Here is a 16,537-nt window from a genome sequence, read left to right as displayed (position 1 = left end):
GCAGAGGACATAGAATATGCATGAATATAAACAAAATTTATATATTCTAAGTGAACACATCACATAAACACTGTAAGTAGCAAAGCAGTTTCTGAAATCAATAACCCGCAGTCACAGGTTGCATAATGTGAGCCCTTTTCCAGAATAAATTCAATAAGCCAATAGCTCACATGCACGGCTCTTTTTTTAAAAAAATATAGCTTCATAGAACATAAAGCTGGTGATAGAAAATCGTTGTTTTCCCTAGTGGAACTTTGTAGATAATTGAATTATTTATACTTGTATCATAGAAAGGCCTGGGCTGAAAAGGCTTACAACGATCAATTAGTTCCAAGCCCCTGCTATGTGCAGGGTCACCAACCAGCAGACCAGGCTGCCCAGAGCCACATCCAGCCTGGCCTTGAATGCCTGCAGGCATGGGGCATCCACAGCCTCCTTGGGCAGCCTGTTCCAGTGCGTCACCACCCTCTGTGTGAAAAACTCCCTCCTAATATTTAACCTAAATCTCCCCTGTCTCAGTTTAAAACCATTCCCCCTTGTCCTATCACTATCCACCCTCATAAACAGCCATTTGTCCTCCCTTCAAGTACTGCAAGGCCACACTGAGGTCTCCCCACAGCCTTCTCTTCTCCAAGCTAAACAAGCCCGGTTCCCTCAACCTTTCTTCATAGAAGAATGTATGAAGATGACTGAAGCTTCTGGGAACCTTCAGAAGTCTCTTGCATTTCTCCTGATAGGAAACTGATTAATTTGTTTTTTAATGTCTTCTCATTGCAAAGATAGTTTTCTGTTTTAGAAAACCAACAGGTGAAAACTTTATTAGTTAAATCGTATCAAGCATCAGTATAGGCATAACTTTTACAGCTGTGATGAAGAACACTGATGGGTTACTCTGGGAGCAACTGGCACAAAGATGGGTTAAGCTGTGAGAGCCAGGTTAGTGGGAGATCAGTCTCCACGTACTTAAAAGCAACAACAGAAAATGCTTGATTGAAGAAGGCTTTCTCAAACACTGTTCCTTTTCAGATAAACAGCAAAACTTCAGCTGAAAACCCTAGGAGTTTTAAAACACCATACTTTCACAGAGTCACAGAATCATAGGGGTTGGGATGGACCTCTGGAGATCATCCAGTCCAACTACTTTCCCTTCATTTCTCTTTCTGCCTCTGCCCCCTTAAAGAGCTCTATATTAAGGGCTTCATATCATGACAACAAATATTCATGGAACTATCGCTTTTACTGCACAATGCTTAATTTGCTTTAATTTCACAGAGAGCAAGGATTCTGTGTATTACATCACCCTGAGGTGAGATTTAGACTGATTGTAAAGAGGCACAGGGTGAAGCTGAGGCATTTGCAGGGGCAGCCACCAGCAGGATAGCTGATGTTAGGGACCAAAGGTCAGCACGGGCCGTGGCTGACAAGGCGTCAACGCACCCAACATGGCGGCCACGGCCAACCCCACCCGGAGGACCAAACCCCCTCGCTCTCGCGCGTCCTCTCCTTCCGGCCGCTATCTATGGTTCGCCCCCGCCAGGCGCGCCGCAGCGCATGCGCAGTAGCGGGCCGGCCGGCTCCACATTGGCGGAAGGGCGCGGAGGAGCCGGTGGGAGATGGACGCTACCGGCGGGGAGGAGCTGGGTGAGCCGCGCCGTGCGCGCCGCCGGCGGGGGAGGCCGGCGGGCAGAGAGACGGCAGATCGCCGCGGGGAGGGGAGGGGAGCGACATGAGGTGCGACCGGCCGAGTTCTTTCCCCCTCCCTTGGAGGCGGAATGGTTCGGCCCACGGGGGGATGCGCTGCAGCGTTCGGCGCATCGTGGCGGGCGGGAGGAACTATCCCACCGGGGGGAGCGGTGCGCTGTGCCACTCCTCTCCTTCTGAGCGGTCCGGAGCCGGTTCGGCTCTGTGGAGACACCGGGCGGGGCTGAGGGGAGCGGGGCGAGGTCGGTGGGCCCGCGGGGGGCGGGTGGCGGCTTCGCTTCGCAGGGACCTCGCGGGAAGCTGCCTCCGGAGCTTGGGGAAGGGAGGGTAGAGGGGACCGGTCCAGGGCTGGATGGAGGGCTGCAGCCTCAGGCGCAGCTGTGTGCCCCTGCCTCTGAAGGGTTCCTCCCGTCCCCTGCTGGTGACAAAAAGCGGGAGGCGTGCTTCGAGTTTGGATTTCCCGAGGCTGATCCATCCTACAGTGAGAGGCTGCGAAGTGACGGGGGAAGCTTCATTGCTTCAGTCAGCTGCTCAGATTTGCGGGCATGCCAGGGATTGTCAGACCTTCAGAACGAGATTCTTATTATTATTTACGGGATTATCTGCTTAAGAATGTAGGTAAACTGGATTATCTTGATTAAACTTGAGATTTTTAAAAATTGCTGATTGGTCCTGTTGAATACATCTTTGTGTGTATTGATTGTGCCGCTTGGGAGTAAGTGCTGATCTGATTGAGGGTAGGAAGGCCCTGCAGAGGGATCTGCACAGGCTGGATCAGTGGGCTGAGGCCAGCTGTGTGAGCTTCAATGAGATCCAGTACTGGGTCCTGCACTTCGGTCACAACAACCCCTTCCAATGCTACAGGCTTGGGGCAGGGTGGCTGGGAAGCTGCACAGAGGGAAAGGATTTGGGGGAGCTGGTTGAATGCAAGTTAGCAGTGGCCCAGGTGGCCAAGAAGGCAGGTAGCATCCTGGTTTGTATCAGAAATAGTGCAGCTAGCTGGAGCAAGGAGGTGATGGTCCCCCTGTACTCAACACTGGTGAGGCTGCTCCACGAGTTTCGGGCCCCTCACTACAAGGATGACACTGAGGCATTGGAGCGTGCCCATAGAAGGGCAGTGAAGCTGTGAAGGGTCTGGAACACAAGTGTTACGAGGAACTGGGATTGTGTAGTCCGGAGAAGAGGAGGTTCAGGGGGAGACCTTATTGCTCTGTACAACTGCCTGAAAGGAGGTTGTAGTGAGTTGGGTGTCACTCTCTTTTCCCCAGTAACAGCAATAGGATGAGAGGCAGTGGCCTCAAGTTGCACCAGAGAAGGTTCAGGTTGGATATTAGGACAAACTTCTTCTCAGCAAGAGCGGTGAGGTATTGGAACAGGCTGCCCAGGGAAGTGGTGGAGTCACCGTCCCTGGAGATGTTCAGTAACTGTGGAGATGTGGCACTGAGAGATGTGGTGTGTGGGCATGATGGGAGTGGGTTGTTGGTTGGGCTAGGTGAGCTTAGAGGTCTTCTCCGACCATAATGACTCTATGAGTACTTAATAGCATTCAAGTTCTTACCCACGTGTCATCGGTTGACCGCATGTTAATCATGTAGAAATGTGCGCCTTGGTCTACATAGTGCACTGGATTAATTAAGACTTTGCAAATAAATGTGCGATTGTCAACAGGAGTAAAAGAGCTTCTCTGCAAGAGCATAATAAGCTGTGAAGGGGTTTGTAATTTGTGTTTTGTTCTGTTGGTCTCCTGGATTTTGATGATTTTCATACAGAAGCAAACAGTTCTTCCTGCTTACTCAGTGACGTTATTGACTTCTCAACATTTATTAATAGAAAAAATCGTACTGTAAAGCAGAATAAATTGACTTCTGTAATACAGTCTGTAATGGAGAGAAACGTGATGCAAAGTTATCTTCCTCTGCCCCAAATAATAGTTAAAGTAGCCACACTATGTATAGCACGCAGCAAGAAAGAAAGCTAGCAAAATACAATATTAACTTTTATTCTGTAAATAATGTTACTATATAGCAATTAAAAAAAAAAAAAGGGCGCTTCTTTAACACGAGTTTTCCTTTTACATTTTAATTTTGGAAGATTTTTTTTCATTTTTTCTTTTTTTTTTTTTTTTTTTCTTTTCATTCCTCTTGCATACAGTTGTAGTTATGGTAGTGAGAAATGGGCAAGGGTTGGCTGGTAAGGGGTTGAATGGGATTACCTCCCCCTGGAGCTAGAAAGGATTCACAAGCCATTCAATCCATGCAGTTGTGCCCCGGGAACTGCTGCTCAGTAACCTCATGCTCTTTGAAAGCTTCTGTGGTGGCTGTGGGAGTGTATAACAGAGTAATGTGGTAGAGCTCAGGAGTCATAGGCCCATGAGTCATTTGTGTTTATAGACAGTGCTGCACAGTTCACCTTCTGCAGAAAGTACTATGAAGGTTCTTCATAGGCTGAAGATTAGGGTGTGGAGGAAAATACTTGTGGTTAAAAGCTTAACTGAGAGTTATATTATGCATTGCTTACTGAACCAGTTGTGGATTCTGAGAAGAAGTTACTGTTTTCTCTGTGACTAAATATTTTTTGAGAGCCCTGGTTCTGACTGCTGAAAGAGCTTCTCCGTGACTTCAGGATGGTAAATTTACATCTGTAAATTGAATGGAATGGCTGAGCAAGTGCCTCATCTTGTCTCACTGATGGCTGTTCCCTGGATGGTGGAGTGGTCCTGTGTTACGGACCAGGAGTGTATCTGCTGTGCGCAGACCCGGTTGTCAGTCTTGTCCCATATAGAAGCCACAGCTTGGTTATGTGACAGAGCCTGTGGGCTTGTGTGTAGGTTGTCAGTGTACCCCGTGTGAAAATACAAGCTTCAAATCATACTTAGGCTAGTATATAGACTTAGTGCTTCTGATTTTTGCTTTTATTCAGCAATCAAAACAAGAGCGAATTAAATTAAATAGAGCCTGTGTCCCTGTAGCAGAGACAGTGAGTCACCTTCTGTTTATAATAAACATTTTGTGGGACTCTGAATCTCCTGCTGTGTTTCTGGCTGTGTTAGCAAGTTCTTGTGTAGGAGCTGTGAGTAAGTGATGAAGTATCTGTGAGATTCACTGTGATTAATGCTTTTGCCAGGCATATAATGTACATAGGTTGCTCTGAAAGTAATGCTTCCTATTTATTTCCTTGGAAACTACAACAGATGCAAAGAGCTCAGCGATACTGTTTGACAGAGCAAATTCTCAGCTACGAAACACTGTTCACCGCATTAAATGTGCATTTTTACCATTGATGAATGAGAGCCTACATGCTGCGCTCATAAAAATCTGCACCAGCAAAGGTGATCCCCTGTTACCATTGCCGAAATGCACCACTCACTGCCTCAGACAGTGGCTGTGACCACAGTGCTCTCCATAAATATTCAGCAAGCATTGATGAATGTCAGTGGGTACCATCTTTTCCACACAAAAGCATCCAGTTGCAGACCTTCCTCTGCACTTCCATGTCAGATACCATTCTGACACACTGCCCCTCTGCTGCCATATGGTGCAATGCTGTAACAGCAACATCCACTTCTGGTGTCATGGGCTGACAGAATGTAATAGGAAGCATTACTTTCAGAGCATCCCTCATACACTGGAAGTGTTGCTCCAACAAGATCTGTCTTCTTTCATAAACAGAGTAAATCAAGCTGATACAAACGATGATAAGCTATATCCTGCCCCTAAATCTTTTTTTACGTGTCAAATCCAGTTCTTGCTGTTAGATCACGCTTCTCAAACCCTCAAGGGAAACAAAAACAAGCTGCTAAATTGATTTGCAAAGCAGGTTTTAGATAAGAATTTGCCCGGGGGGTGAACTTCTCTGAAGGAACAACAGGAGGTTATTTGACTGTGTTTTTCATATTTCTTTGTTTTTAACTTGGTTGGCAGCTGTGGAAACAGCTTCATCCTTTTGTTGTCTTTAATGATGGAGCTTAGTTTTGTCACTTGTGGTGCTGAGAGGTTCAGTTAGTTTTTGGAGTATTAATGGCTTGAGCAATATAGAAAAACTAACTGAAGTTCTTAGTGAAAATGCATTTGCTTGCAGAACTTTCTAGCTAAGGGATTAGTTGAGTGTGCTATAGATAGGCTTAGAATTAAGTACATTTAGTAACAGCTCAACAGTTTCTTTGGCAGTAAGTCTACAGAGATGCAGCCGAATTCTAGTGGTAGGAAGATGCATCGAACAGGAAATATTGGTCAGCACAATTTAAAAATGACATTTTAATCTCCTACTGTATAGTGAATGGTTGCCTAGTGGCTGAAGTTACTCGGAGGTCTGAGGATGCAGGATTGATGTTTGTGTGATGTAGCATAGCATGAATCTGTCATGGTTTGTGACGGCTTGTTGTCAGTAGTAGTGCTGCTTGCAGAGCTTTTTGGCATCCATGTGGATGTTTGCAGAAGAGTACAGAAACAACAGCAAATATTCTATAATTGCATAATATATAACAGGTGAGGACAGGCTGGATGAAATGCTTGGTCTAACAAGATTTTTGTAATAGTGTTGGAAGAGGAGTTTGTATTAGCTGATAGAAAGACATTTGAAAATTGTGTGGTACTTTGGCTAGGTAGAAGCAAAGCATTCGTAGAGGTGAGCTTTCGTTCTGTACTGTGTTGAATCATGAAATGTGATGCAAAAGCACGGAATGCACACAATCCAGTTCCAGCCCCTTGCTGTGGGCTGACTGCTGCCCAGGGCCTGTTCCTGCCCTTCAGCACCTCCAGGGACAAAGCATCCACAACAGCTCTGCAAATACTGTTACTGAAGTGGATCTTTAATAGTGAATAAAGTTTGGATGCATTTGAGGCAGCTTGGTGGAACAGAAGCCTAAGGAAGACTGAGATGTATGTTGTACCGTATGCTTCATGAGACAACAGGCTGCGGGGTTCACCTCCAGCTGAGGTTTGGCATGCTTGTGCTGTTCTTTGAGTTTAATGCCCTATTTATGCTTATTGGACCATGCAGGGGTCACTGAGATGATCAGAGGGCTGGAGCTCCTTTCCTAGGAGGAAAGCTTGAGGGAACTGGGATTGTTTAGCTTGGAGACCTCACTGTGGCCTTCCAGTACTTGAAGGGAGCGTATAAACAGCAGGGGGAACGGCTGTTTATGAGGGTGGATAGTGATAGGACAAGGGGGAATGGTTTTAAATTGAGATGGAGAAGGTTTAGGTTAGATATGAGGAGGAAGTTTTTCATACAGAGGGTGGTGACACACTGGAACAGGCTGCCCAAAGAGGCTGTGGATGCCCCATCCCTGGAGGCATTCAAGGCCAGGCTGGATGTGGCTCTGGGCAGCCTGGTCTGGTGGTTGGCGACCCTGCACATAGCAGGGGGTTGAAACGTGATGATGATTGTGGTCCTTTTCAACCCAGGCCATTCTAGGATTCTATGCTAGGAAGCACTCTAAGTTAACTTTGATATTCCATGCTAAAGCTCTGGCAGTGACTATGTACTTCTCACAGACGGTCTCAGGCTAGGTCCGTGTAGGCTGAGTACTTGCTCTTCTACTTTGTGGGTATGTATCAGCTTTGTGGGAAAGATAAAGGTTAACTTTTTTTCAGATGTGCTCTAGACCGCATACTTGGATCCATTAGATTTGTGTAATATCCAAAATTAAATATCTGTGCAAGTATGGACTGTGCAGCTGGGACACAGCTGCAGTACCCCCAGCAGTGGAGATCTATTGTCAGAGCCATGCTGGGAAAGCTCCTTTGAACACGTTCCAGGGCCTCAATATCTTTCTTGCAGTGAGGGGCCCAAAACTGGACACAGTACTCGAGGTGCGGCCTCACCAGTGCTGAATATAGGGGAACAATCACCTCTCTGCTCCTGCTTGCAACACTGTTTCTGATGCAAGCCAGGATGCCATTGGCCTTCTTGGCCACCTGGGCACACTGTCGGCTCATGTTCAGCCGAGCATCAATCAATACCCCCAGGTCCATTTCCTCTACGCAGTCCTCCAGCCACACCGCCCCAAGCCTGTAGCGTCGCCTGGGGTTGTTGCAGCCGAAGTGCAGGACCCGGCATTTGGCCTTGTTGAAACTCATCCCATTGGCTTCAGCCCAGCTCTCCAGCCTGTCCAGATCCCTCTGTAGGGCCTCGCTACCCCCAGGCAGATCCACACTTCCAGCCAATTTGGTGTCATCTGCGAATTTACTGAGGGTGCACTCGATGCCCTCATCGAGGTCGTCAATAAAGATATTGAAGAGGACAGGCCCCAGCACCAACTAAATACAGGGAATTTAAATGAATCAAGATTGTATATTTTGTCTGACCTGCATGTCTTCTATTTTGTAAATTCTTACATTCAAAAGCGCTTTACTTTTTGTCACGATCAATTGCTGAATGGGACAAATGAGTTCAGGACTCAAGACCAGCAGTAAGGCTGACAGGGAAATGGAGCAGAGTGTCTGCTGCAGACAAGTGATGAAGAGGTAGACAAAGCTCTTTAAACAACTGGAAGGAGACTTCTGCTTGCAAGTCCTGCTTATCCTGGGGGAGTTTGCCCTCCTAATGCCTTCTGCGGAGGCAATGTCATAGGGTCCAAAGAAATGAGGATTTTTCTGAAGTGTTGTGTTTCTCGATAAAAGTTTTGATGCTGAAATCTTATTCTGCAGTACTTTAAAAAAAAAAAAAAAGCTTGAATTAAATTATCAGTTATTGCAAATATTAGCATTTTGATTTGTACATTAGCCCACATGTTTTTGTGGAATCTAGTGAAATAATAATGACTTTTTAAAAAATACATGACCAAATAAACCATAAAAACGCATTTCTTTTTTTCTTAAGAGGGATCTGCTCTGAAGTAGTCCTTCAGTGAGCTACAGAACCTCTTCACAGAAAAAGTTAATGATTAAGGAAAAAAACCCACAAGGCCAGGTTGGTCGGCGTCCTGGGCTGCGTGATCTGTTGCCTGATTTAGTGGTTGGCAGCCCTGCCTGTGATGGGGGGTTTGAGCTAAATGATTTTTTGTCCCTTTCTACCCAAGCCATTCTGTGATGATTCTGTGATTGTTAGACTCAGTATTTCAAAGTATGAATGTATTCCTAATTGCACGCCTGCTGGGTAAAACCTCCAGAATTGGCACTTTGTTTGGACTGGTACTAAAGGGGAAAGACTTCTGTTCTAAAAGCAGAGTACGTGGATTTTGGTGAGCACTATGAGCACAGCAGTAACTCAGCTCAGGGTGACAGGTCATGGTGTCCTACAGTACTGCTCAGCACAATGCACTGGCAATAGTGGGAAGGGACCTATTTGCTGACCCTTTTTTTTTTGATCTATACGGATAGTATACACCACATAGAGTAAGGTGATTAAATCTATCTCAACTTGTATCATTAGAATATGGCCGAGTATAAATTTGATTTATGCTGTACTGTCCATTTAGATCTGACCTCTGATGCTGCATTCCCCTGCACTCCTCTTGCTTTTTTCTTTTTATTTTTCTTTTTTCCAAGTGTTTTCAATATCAGCATTCATCTTCATTGACAGTTCAGATGACTTGGTGCTGTCTTTAGATGAGGTTGATCTACAAGCTTTAATTTTAATTAGCTGGATTTCAAGGTGAGACTGGATCAGGCCATGAGCAACCTGATCTACCTGTGGTGTCCCTGTTCATTGGAGGGGAATTGGTCTGGATGGCCTTCAGAGTTCCCTTCCAGCTCCTAGGGTTCTATGATAAGCTGCCTTCTATCTTACTGGATATACAACACTTGTTTAATAGTTGTTTGAAGTTCCTATAGCTTGTGTTTGGCTTCAGTGCCCTGCTTTGGGTTTAGACTTAAGATTTAATAATGATATTTTTGAACAGCAGATTTCAGTGTATTCTGTATTTCCTAGCAGGCTTTGTGCATGTATCTTGTTTTTACATCAAGTAGTGATCTTATTAGGTTGACCACAATAAGTCCCTAAATAAAGCTTGTACCTGGCAAGTGTGTTCTGCTGTGTGCTTTGGAAATGCCAGTCGTCCACGTCTTCTTTTAAATGCTTCTGCAGTGGCAGTGGTGTCACAAATCTGTTTGAGATCTGTTCAGCAGATCTTATGAATGGGTGCTGCAGAAGGCAAATACTCTTTTTGCTCTTGGCAGGATTTGTTTTGCTTAACTGTAATCATTTAGAAATGGTTTAATCAATGCGGAACTGGCAAAAGCTGCTAGCATTGCCTGAGAGGCAATTTTGTTCACTGCTGGCTGCTTGCTGTTTCTTAGTGCTGTTATTTAGCTGGATAGCAAGATTGCATATGTTGACTGCAGTGTCATTTTATGCTGCTTTAAGAAGATCTGGAAATGGCAGTTTGAGCATGTGGTTTAATTCAGTTATCTAGGTTCTCCTGACAGTGATGGGGGATATCTTCTAGCGTAGCTGTTGTACCAATCGCTTGTCTTGGGTACAGGACTCGAAGGTGTCATGAGTAGGTCTGTGATGATACTACACTGGGAGGGGTTGTTCACTCCCTCGAGGGTAGAGAGGCATTGCAGAGAGATCCTGATGAATTAGAGGGCTGGGCGACCAACCATGATGAGTTTAACAAGTGCGGAGTTCTGCATCAGGGGTGGGACAGCCCTGGATCACGTCACGTGCAGACGTGGGGATGAGATGCTGTAGAGCAGCCCCAGGGAAAGGGATCTGGGGGTTTGATGGCAAGTTGGACGTGAGTTAACAGCGTTCAGCCAAAAGGACCAACCGCACCCAGTGTGCATCAGGTCCAGCACTGCTCTGCGCTGGTGCATCCTCACCTCCAGCTGGCACTGGTTTGAGCACCACAATACAAGAAAGGTATGAAAGGGTTCAAATGAGGGTTACAGAGATAGGGAGGATCTGGAAGACAAGGTGTGTGAGGAGTGGCTGAGCTCAGCCCAGAGTAGAGCTGAGGGGAGGCCTGATGGCAGCTGCAGCTCCTCACAGGGAGCAGAGGGCAGCGCTGAGCTCTGCTCTGTGTGACAGTGACAGGGCCTGAGGGAATGGCATGGAGCTGTGACAGGGGAGGACGGCTGGGGGTGAGGGAAAGGGTCTGCAGCACAGGGTGGTGGGCATGGAACAGCCTGCCCAGGGCTGTGGGCACGGCCCCGAGCTGCTGGAGCTCAGGGAGCATTTGGACAGTGCTCTCAGACATTGGGTTTGGGTCTTGGGAGGTCCTGTGTGGAGCTGGGAGTTGGAATTGATCCTTCGGTCCCTTCCAACTTGGGATATCCTGTGCTTCTGTGATCAGTGGTAGGATGGAATGACTGGATGGAGGTTACCCTTACTTTCCACTTGTAAGAGCTGGAGAGTAGGCTAAGTGCTTAATTGAAAATAGCTAACAGCACGCTCATCAATCAGTGTCATCCTTTCCTAGCACTGGATGACCTTTCTTTTTAAGCTGTATGTTGTATTAGCTTTTTAAAACTGTATACACCATCGTTGTTTTGATGGTACAAAGTTGTTTTTCTTAAAGCTGTAATGTTTGGCCATAAACCAGCCTACTTTTGAATAATGTGAATGTGCACCCCTTTAAAGTGAGACAGCATTTCTTCTGTAGATATGTGATGTAAATAACTATCTGCCCAAACCAGCTTTATACTTGATAACATAAAGAAATCTCACAGAATGGCAAATTAGTTGAAAATTGTCTTTTAATTCTAAACTGTACATTTCTTTCTAAGACTAAGTTTGCTTTAACTCTGTTGTTTAGACATGGAAGTAATGAAGCCTTTAATTGATGAACAACATTCAGATGTTTCTGATGAGGAGCGTGAAAGTAATTTCCTGCCAGTTGAGAAGCATTACCAACTTGATAGTGAAGAAGGCATTACGTATGTATCATTCTTAACTATCAGCTTGTTAAAAATTTGTTACCTCTAACTTCCTTTTCATAAGTAGCTTACTAAACTCTTAAGTGGTTTACTTGCAGCCATGCTATGGTTTTGCAGGTATACTTAAGGCTTTTCATAGTTTTACAATAATCAGTGGATTGTGCAGAGGTTCTTTGTTCTTTGGAAGCTAACAGTATGCTGACTAAAATATTCAAGGTGACCATTGTTAAGTGATTGGGCCTCTTGAAATCCAAACACTGTTTACAGTGGATTTGGATTGAATTAATTTTATAATAAAAAGCTTAAGATACATTGGAAATAGATTATTTGTTGATGTTTGAAGAACCTGTAAGTTCTGTTTTTGTTATTTCTTTTTTATTGAGTAAAGCTTTCATGGTCACAAATCACAGATTCTGACAGGTAATTGTTTTGAATGTTATCATTATAAAATAGCTTTGATGAAACTTTGAATCTTTCTGAGGCAAAATGACAATAAAATTGCACAGAAAATATCCTTATCAAGGTGGAAGAGGGACCTGGAGGTCAGACTTCTGTGTCCCATTTGAAGGAACTTGTTTCTAGATATTAGTAAGAACATCCTTTGAATGTGCTAGACCACTTTAAAGTACTTAGAGGAAATAGCTGGTTCACAGATCATCTTTATCAATGACCTAGACAGTGGGATCGAGTTAACCCTCAGCAAGTATGTTGATGATACAAAGCTGACAAACAGAAGGAAGGGATGCCATCCAGAGGGATCTGGACAGGCTCTAACTGTGTGCCCATGTGAACCCAGTGAGGTTCAACAGCACCAAGGGCAAAGTGTTAGGTTTGAGTTGGGGCAATGTCTGCAGAATGGGAGAGCTCATGGAGAGCAGCCGTGCAGAGGTGGAGGAGAACCTCGTGGTTGAAAAACTGGAGGGCCAGCTGTATCCAGAGCAGCATCAACAGTGTGATGGCCAGCAGGGTGGGGGTGGTGATTGTCCCCCCTCTACTCTGCACTCAGGAAGCCCCGCATGGAATACTGCATCCAGCACAAGAAAGACATAGAGCTGTTGGAGCTGGCCCAGAGGAGGGTCACAGAGATGTTCAGAGGGCTGGAGCGCCTCTCCTGTGAAGACAGGCTGAGAGAGCTGGGCTTGTTCATTCTGGAGAAGACAAGGTTCTGGGATGATCTCATCTCGGCCTTCCTGTACTGGAAGGGAGCTTATAATAGGAGTGATTTTTTTAGATGGTCTGATTTTGATAGGACAAGAAAGAACGGTTTTACCCTAAAAGAGGATGTATTTAGATTAGATGTTAGGTAGAAATTTTCACTGAGAGGACGGTGAGGCCCTGGCACAGGCTTCCAGGAGAAGTTATAAATGCCCCATCCATGGATGCGTTCAAGGCCAGGTTGGACAGAGCCCTGGGCAGCCTGATCTAGTGGGTGGCAAGCAGCCCATGGCGTGGTATTGGAACCAGGTGTTCTTTAAGGTCCCTTTCAGCTGAAGCCTTTCTTATATGCTAATAAAGATGGAGGGTGCTCTTCCCCCATCCAGTATGAATGTACTTCTAATGTGATTATGTGATCTGTGACTGGCTGTGTTTGTGTCCTTAGGTTTATACAAACGCTTACCCACCTTCTCAAAGGAAACATTGGAACTGGGCTTCTTGGTCTTCCTCTTGCAATAAAGAACGCTGGCATTGTGGTAAGACAATTATTTTTCACAGGTAGAAAAATTACCTAGGAAGATCTATAAATATGTGGCAGAGCCTGAAAAACTATATAGTTGTTGTTTGTACCTACCTACTTGCAGTTGTTTTCTGTTTTTCCTTTTCAGTGTGGTGAATATGTGAAGGTTGACACAAACGTTTTTTAAAAAATCTAGGCAATTCTGTTAGAATATGTTGTATTTTTGCTTAACCAAAACATTTTTTTTTCTGTAGAAAACAACAGCAATTAAAAAAAAAAAAAACAAAAAACAAAAAAACAAAAAAAAAAACCAAAAGTCTGAAACCAGAAAAATGTTGATTCATTCAGTTTCCTGTGAATGGGATTTGTTGTTGGGTTTATCTCATCTTTGTCCAGACTTCTTTGTATCCAGATTGTATGGCAGAGGATGTACTCTTATTTTCTTAAGTCAGACTTCTGTTTCTGAGCACAATTAGTTTGTACCAGACAACAAACAGTATCATTTTCTAAGGCAGTGTAAATTTCATCAAGTGAAATTTTCAACTAGATAAGGCAGTTCTTTATTACAGAAGGCTTAATGCAAGGATGAAATCGTGTGAATAGCAGGTACCTTTTGTGAAAACTTGTGGTCAAACGTAGGAAAAGAAATTATTTAATTCAGAAGTTATCTGTGACTCACAGTTGTAAAAGTTATCAGGGGAGTGATTGTGACATGTTTTTTTCCCCCCTTTGTTTTTATATTTTATTACACTGCACATCATCAGCTGTTCAAATGTAATGGGAAGAAGCCTTTAAAATGGCAATGCTGCTGCTGATGAAATGGTCCAAGGCATGGTATGGAAGTGTGCAAAGTGTTCAGCCTTTTCTTGTGATAATTCTTTTGATGAATATCTTAATGAAACTGTTAATGGGGGGAAGTTCTTCGTGCCCCCTTGCTATTCAATGCATGATCATCTCTAAGAAATCATCATTCAAACAATCAGTTAAAAGGGAGGAATGCCACAGGAAGTCAGCTGCAAATCCTCCAGTGGGTTGGGGGGGGAGGTTGCTTAACATGTGAACCTTAAAATCTATTTATGTGCTGAAATGTGAAATTTTTGCATGTGAAGATTTTTCCCCAGTGTATTTTCATGAGAAGTTCTGTTTGTATTACTTCTGTTGTTGATATTCTTTTTCCTCTTTTTTGTCTCCACACCAGGTCGGACCAGTCAGCCTTGTGCTCATAGGGATTATATCCATTCATTGTATGCACATCTTGGTACGTTGCAGCCACTGTCTATGTCAGAGGTAAATGTGGAACTACTCACTCTGTTGCTAAGTTGGAATATTATTTTTTTTCTTCTCCAATTCTGATTTTTGGTCTGTGGAATGACGTGATGTTGTAGCAATTTGTTCAGCTCAAAACCTTGTACTTAAAAAAAAGAACACACACACTTATGGTGCAGCTACAAGTGACAGCTGTGTGAACAACACTGCGTTAATACACTGATAAAAAATTTCTTCTCTGCTCCTACACCAAATTAGGTTGGTTTAATATATATTGTCCAGTATCCTGTTCCCTCTCTTAATAGGGAAGTAATCGGCTGTTTGTCGTTACAGTTTTACTAGCTTACCTTCAGTCCTTTAACCCCCTTGCATCTTCATAGTTTTCTTAGCTCCTCAATCTTCACAGCTTTGAAAAATGTTCAATTTATAAATTGTCAGTTTGTAAATACAGAATAAATGGAGAATTGTTCATTTATTTTATGCTAATATGTGAGCTCTGTTTCTTTGGATTGTGACAATTGGATTCTTCAAAATTGTGGTGCTAAGAAATGTATTGAAGTGCTAATGGTGAACAGATAAATGCCAGGCAGTCTTTCAAGTGAGATGTAGGACTCTTTGGGGGAAGTGGTTTCAAATTGGGCTGACAGTATTTCCATTAATAGTTGTTGTCATTAATCACTTTTATCTTGGTCAGGTGTTAAAGGGCAGCAGTGAAAGTTCTCCTGCTGTTGTTTCTGAACTGAAAACACACAAAGCTGTTAGTGTCCATGTAGCTGGAAAAGCTATCATTCAAAAAAACCCTGAACTGTTTTAGTACTATTGAATTAATGGGGAACAGTTTGGGTTACATGCTTAGAGAGTGCTAGATATTCCTTCCTGTGAGAAAGGAGCCCAAGCTGTACTTGTAAAATTCAGTAGCTGCAGCGTGGAGTCACAGATGATTCCTTATAACGCTGTGAGGCCAGCAGCATTTTCAGAGTGGAGATCTAGGCTCTGATTGTTTCTAGTAACTCCATTCTTTCTTCATTCCTTGATCTCAGGTTGAAAAAATCCTCACTGGGGTATAGTGATACAGTTAGTTACGCCATGGAAGTGGGGCCTCTGTCTGCCCTTCAGAAAAGATCCTCCTGGGGAAGGTAAGTTGACAGTGGAATTTAATTTAATAAATCAATTATTAAAATTAATGGCTACCGTTGGAACGGTTAGGAGACAGCTTTTTACTGAGCTGTAGCTAGTTTTAAGAATGCATTCTCTGTATTTGTAATAGGAAATACTGTTGCATAAAATTATTTCCTGAAGTCAACTTGTGTGCTGGGGATGACTGGGGAGTGAGTCTGTCTGTAAGGAGCTGTGAAGGAAAGAATTTTGATGTGTAGAATAGGATGGCATATGGTATAACCAGAAGTGCATTCTGTATTGCCTAATGCAGTAATGAAAATTTCTGCCAGCCTTTACCACAAACGTGTTTCACTGCATCAGACTTTGCTTTCTGAGCAAGTTGGTACTGCAAACATAAAAGACTTTTTGGATTTAGTCTAGAAGGGATCAAAACGTTCTTTTATTTCTGTCAAGAAAAGATGGTGGAGAAATAGCTACCACCTTTTTATAGGAGCAGCATGCAGGTATTGATAGCTTGTTGTCTCTCTTAAACGTTTTATCCTTCTTGGAAAAAAAAAAAAAGAGCATCATATTGTCTTTGCCATCTGTTGCTGTATAGCTTATGATATGACTACACAGTGGAACTGAAAATCTGAGTTGTTGTTCCATGTTAATTGTAAGGGATTTTTCCCTCTCTTGAAGAGAAGAATATTTTTCCTTGTCGTTTTCAAGGATATAGCACCTTGTATCACGTGTTTTGGCTGTCGCTTGGTTCCAAATAAGACCAAGGGAAGTTGTGTTTCAGGATCTTTTGTGATGACTTCATAGGAATGGACTGGAGCTGAGATTAGAGGGAGATTGGTCTGTAGTGAAATAGAGTGAAAATGCTGTAACGCACCAAAGAGTTACATGCCGCAAATGACAATTCTGTTTCCAAAGACACTGTGCTTCAGCAAATCTGTTCAGTGGGGCA

The 16,537-nt window shown here is 43.8% G+C and overlaps 1 protein-coding gene across 4 annotated transcripts in view; it reads left to right on the top strand.

The window, feature by feature from the left end:
- Positions 1–1,568: 1,568 nt before the first annotated feature.
- Positions 1,569–16,537, top strand: part of SLC36A4 (solute carrier family 36 member 4) — a 97,876-nt gene continuing 82,907 nt past the window's right edge. For 3 of the 4 annotated variants that reach the window (XM_042862618.1, XM_042862619.1, XM_042862620.1), the window contains exons 1-5: positions 1,569–1,641; positions 11,405–11,525; positions 13,126–13,216; positions 14,399–14,487; positions 15,507–15,602. In XM_042862618.1, the coding sequence (XP_042718552.1) occupies positions 1,614–1,641; positions 11,405–11,525; positions 13,126–13,216; positions 14,399–14,487; positions 15,507–15,602 (425 nt within the window). In that variant the 5' untranslated portion in view covers positions 1,569–1,613. Of the gene's footprint in view, positions 1,642–11,404; positions 11,526–13,125; positions 13,217–14,398; positions 14,488–15,506; positions 15,603–16,537 lie in introns of those variants that run through there. The other variant, XM_042862621.1, reaches the window with a different exon arrangement.

Source organism: Lagopus leucura, unplaced genomic scaffold (genome assembly GCF_019238085.1).
Source record: "Lagopus leucura isolate 7727_CA_CO unplaced genomic scaffold, USGS_WTPT01 Super-Scaffold_702, whole genome shotgun sequence".
NCBI lineage: Eukaryota > Metazoa > Chordata > Aves > Galliformes > Phasianidae > Lagopus > Lagopus leucura.
This window is presented reverse-complemented; position numbering and strand designations above follow the sequence as displayed.